The 4,235-nt window shown below is 49.7% G+C and overlaps 1 protein-coding gene across 1 annotated transcript; it reads right to left on the reverse strand.

The window, feature by feature from the left end:
• Positions 1-735: 735 nt before the first annotated feature.
• Positions 736-1,955, reverse strand: LOC104622155 (tektin-3-like; the record flags this gene model as incomplete). The annotated part of the gene is made up of 2 exons (XM_010288845.1): positions 1,377-1,955; positions 736-819 (listed from the first exon to the last, which is right to left on the reverse strand). Coding segments are annotated over exons 1-2 (663 nt in total), but the record flags the coding sequence as incomplete, so codon positions are not given.
• Positions 1,956-4,235: the final 2,280 nt, after the last annotated feature.

Genomic DNA, 4,235 nt, shown 5'->3' on the forward strand with positions numbered 1-4,235 from the left:
CCCCGGGGCTGCGATTTCCTTCCCAGTTTCACGATGCCTTTGCCATGATTGTATGTCACTGTATCCTGCGTTAGGATCCCACCTTCTGCGCCACCTCTCGTCGTGTTTGCCTTTTATTCGCAATTTAATTACATAAAGGCAGGCAGGAGTGGGTGTGTTTATGATTTCTATAAAATACATCGCCTAAGCACACGTAGCGGCAGTCCTCCCGCGGCCACGCTGCTCTGAGCAAAGCTAAGCTGGGGGTAGATGTAATATCTTTTATTAAGCCGACTAATATAGTTGGAAAAACCAGATAAGCTGCCAGGCACATGCTGCCTTCTCCATATCTGCATGTGATATATATAAAGAGAGATATATGTATGTGATATAGATACATAGCTGTATCATGTGTATGTGATATAGATACATATAGATCCTGTTGCAGCAGGGCTCTGAGAGGTAGGACAGTCGCACAAACTGCTTGGAGAGGGACAGAGAGCCCCGATACGCTACACACACAGAGAGCTGCTTTTCAGCTACCCCTTCCTCTGTAAGGGCAAGTCCTGCCCGCGCCGCGTGGCCGTGCTGCTGCGCGGGGCAACGCCGTCCCCTGGCCCGGCAGGTTTTGGGGGGTTGAAGAGTTTAGCACCTCATGAGCACTAAGGAGCCGTTAGGGAACAGGGCTGCAAAACCTGCCTAAGGCAGCTGGGGTAAAAATAGCTTTAACGCACGGTCTGCGTTGCCCAAACTTACTGTGAAGAGTTGTTTCTCCACGTTGTCATGGACTAGGTCGATGCCCATCCTCTTCTCCCGGTGAAGCAAGCACTCCTGAGCGACCTGTTGGGGACATGCCATCACTGCTGGCCCCAGGGGCAGGGTTCCCTGCAGGGGTGGTCCCCATCTCAAGTAACGTAAGAGAAAAGAAGTTATGGGTGGGCACAGGGAGAGCAGCACGGGAACAGAGCGCCCAGGGCAGCTGGTTTAGCTGACGACGAGCAGCCGAGCTGCAACATCAGCATTAAATCAACACGAGGGAGCAACACGTGTCCCTGGTGCAACCACAGCTGAATGCAGGGACCTGTGTCAGGCTTGATGCTGACCTTGCCAGAGCCTCGTAGCAAGGCATGGGCTTTTGTCTCCCAAACCAGGACTTTGGATATATCGCTTATAAAAATATTTGGTTAAGCAAATACTGTTCTGATGTGCTCAGCATGTGCTGATAGGGGATGCAGCAGATGGCAAGGGGTTTGTTTATTACTAACTTAACTAATAGGCTCTTAACAAAAACTTTCTAGACGTTACGGAGCTGTAATGAAACTTAATTAGACGTTTGAATGGCTGCAGATGTTTCAGCAGCAGGCTACAGCTTGCAGCCCACTGGACAGAGTGCTTACCTGGAGAGGGGCCTCCGTCTCGGCCAAGGCTCTTTCCAGTCTTTTCTTCATGTCTGTGAGTGCGTTGGTCTCCCCGATCATCTCATCCAGCTCATGGCAGAGCTCTGATTTCCAAAACTCAATATCATTGACACGTTCTCCCAGGTTTTTGGTGCTTTCTACTTGTGTTTTCTTCGTCTGCTGATATTTATCATGAATCATGCGGGAGGTATCGACTCTCAGACGCTCCGCGTTGTGCCGGGAAGTCTCCGACTCTTTGTAGTTGGTCAGGTTGGACCTGTACCAGTCGTCAGGGGTGTACCGGGTAAAAAGGGTTGTTCTCTTGGAAGCAAAAGGAAGCATCCTGCTGGGGGTTATCCCCTGGGAACTTTTGGAAAAGGGAGCCAAAGTTGGGTTGATGGCAGCTGTTTTATAGTACGTGCTGGGCATCCAGGGAAGGCTGATGCTCTGAGGCAAGGGGTAGTAAGGAAAACGGTTCTTATAGCTTGAAGCCATGGTGCTGATGGCAGGCAGAAACTTGGTAGGTGTTGATCTTGGATGGGCATACATTGCTGTCAAGGGAGAGCCAACCAGCTCCATTCTTGAACGCTGCTATTCAGGTGTGTGTCCTGCACAAAGGAGACAGAAGACGACACCCTCACGCAGTAAGCTCCTGCACTTGCATTGCTTCTTACAGCGACACATGCAACTTATCATACAAACAGCGATGCACACAGCACCCACATATCGCCCGTACAGGCCTAAAACTCTTGAAGTCAAATCCCTTCTGACAGCATCCCAAGCATTTGTATACATAAGGATTTGACTTTGTTGTTAGTATCTAGCGTCAGGTCTTGAAATGCAGAGAGAAACAAATCATGGCTGCTAAGGAGAATGACAGATATTATGCCTTCATTTTCCTTAGATCTGTCAGTCCTGTCAAACTGTAGTTGCCGATTCTCTGCTGTTCATTTGTTTCTTTTGGCAGGCGTATCTGCTGCTCTTATAGTACTCCAGATGTAATTTTCTCTTTAGAAGTTCCAGCCACAATAGCTTTAGACACACAGCTGCTACCAACCCACTGTGATTTGTGGGCAAGGGACTCCATCCTCATCATCTCTATCTTCACTTGCATCAAATGCTCGAGGGAGGAGTCTGCAGGTGAGCTGAGCTTTTCAGGACTATATACAAATTTGAAAAAAACCCACCTATTTCAGTCTAAAAAGAGCACCCATGTCTTGACTTGCAAAGGAAGAAGAATGTCTATGGCTCACCCGATATAAAATAAATGTGCTTGGGAAGGAGACAGATACCCTGCAGCATCTTTTTAGAGCGGCTTGTAAACGTCAGCCTCGCAGTAAGCCTAGGAGGAACGGCCACCCGGGAAGATTTTGCTACCCGTAACTGCGTATGGCACCGTGGATGCTATTGCTCTTTTCAGATTGAGGTTATCAGGCAACTGTTATCAGAAATACAATGCAGAGGGCCACCAATGTCCCCAACACACCTAATTTGAGGACAAACACTCAGGAGGGTACGTTGTGCTCGGTATGAAGCTCTTGTAAGGTTACCAGTGTCACCCACTGGCAGGAAGAAGTCCCTGTGGCTGTTGTAGCCAGCTGCTGTGTTGCAGGGACGTGTCCTTGCCCTAACACCATCCTGTCCCCACTGCTCCCAGCCTGGCTCAGAGCCCCAGTGAAAGATTAGGACACCAGTGCACTACAAGTGGGGTTGGACACAAAGCATGTGCTGAATCCCATTTATGAGAGCATGAAATCACCTTTATTCCTTTAAAAATTGGATGTTTGCATGAAATAAACTTGCTTTTATTCTAGAACAAAGCATCCACACAAGCAATCACAGGACTCAAGGTTTAGTTGCTCCTTCTGGGCTACCCTGATCAATTTGTATGTGCAGGCAAGCTGAGAGAGGCTGGCTTATTTTTCAAAACTATAAAACCCTTGGGAAAGAGAGTTTCTTTCATTTTAGTCACCTCTGCGACAAGGAACGCCTCTCTCTACGCAAGGGCAGGACCAACGAGTCAGGGTTTCCTACTGGAAAGTTTAAAAGGCAATAGACCGGAGGCACACGGGGACAGGCAGGCTCTGCCTGGGAGCTGCTGTTACTGTACACGGGTGGTCACCCCCCTCGGTGCCGGCCACTCGCAGCCCGTTGGCTCCCTTGGAGCCGTGCCCGTGTCCACCAGGTGATGAGCAGGCAGCACGACGCGTGAAACCGCACATTTTCCAACATGTAGCTATGGGGACAGGTGACCCAAGAGACTTTTTGTGCCACCCGTGCCTGTAACAGTCTGATGCGCTCAGAGGAACAGTGTCTCAAAATGCAGCTATTAAATAAATGAACGGCGAATGCAGGAGAAGAACAGGTCCTTTAGCGAGGGCAAAACAGAGAGAAATAGGGATGAGTCAGAGGGGAAAAGTGCACAGCCTGCAGCTGGGAAATCATTGAACTTTGAGGACTGTATTTGCAAGCCTTGCCCAATTTTGGCCTTGCTGGCACGGGCTGGCCCAGTACCTGACTTGAGAGCAGCATAGCTGCAGGCACCGAGCCTTGCCCTGGGATCCAGCCTGGCCGAAGAGGCTGTGGGATAGGCAGTGGGGAAATCACACCCTCAAATTTAGAAAAAAAGACTTCTGCAAACACGACCCTCCGAGCCAGACTGGCAGAACCGAGGACGAAATGTCTGTGCTCAGGTCCAACAAAAACCACTGTGTGTGTGCTGGTTCCCACAAACCAGTCACTTCAGCCCTTTTGTCCCTGCTGGGGATAAACAACTGCACTTCCCCGAGCTCTGTGCCACTTATTTATACCTGAGAAACAGAATTCAGAGGGTGGGAGGCGGCTTTCCTGGCTCCCACC

This window comes from Phaethon lepturus, unplaced genomic scaffold (genome assembly GCF_000687285.1).
Source record: "Phaethon lepturus isolate BGI_N335 unplaced genomic scaffold, ASM68728v1 scaffold50486, whole genome shotgun sequence".
NCBI classification, from domain to species: domain Eukaryota; kingdom Metazoa; phylum Chordata; class Aves; order Phaethontiformes; family Phaethontidae; genus Phaethon; species Phaethon lepturus.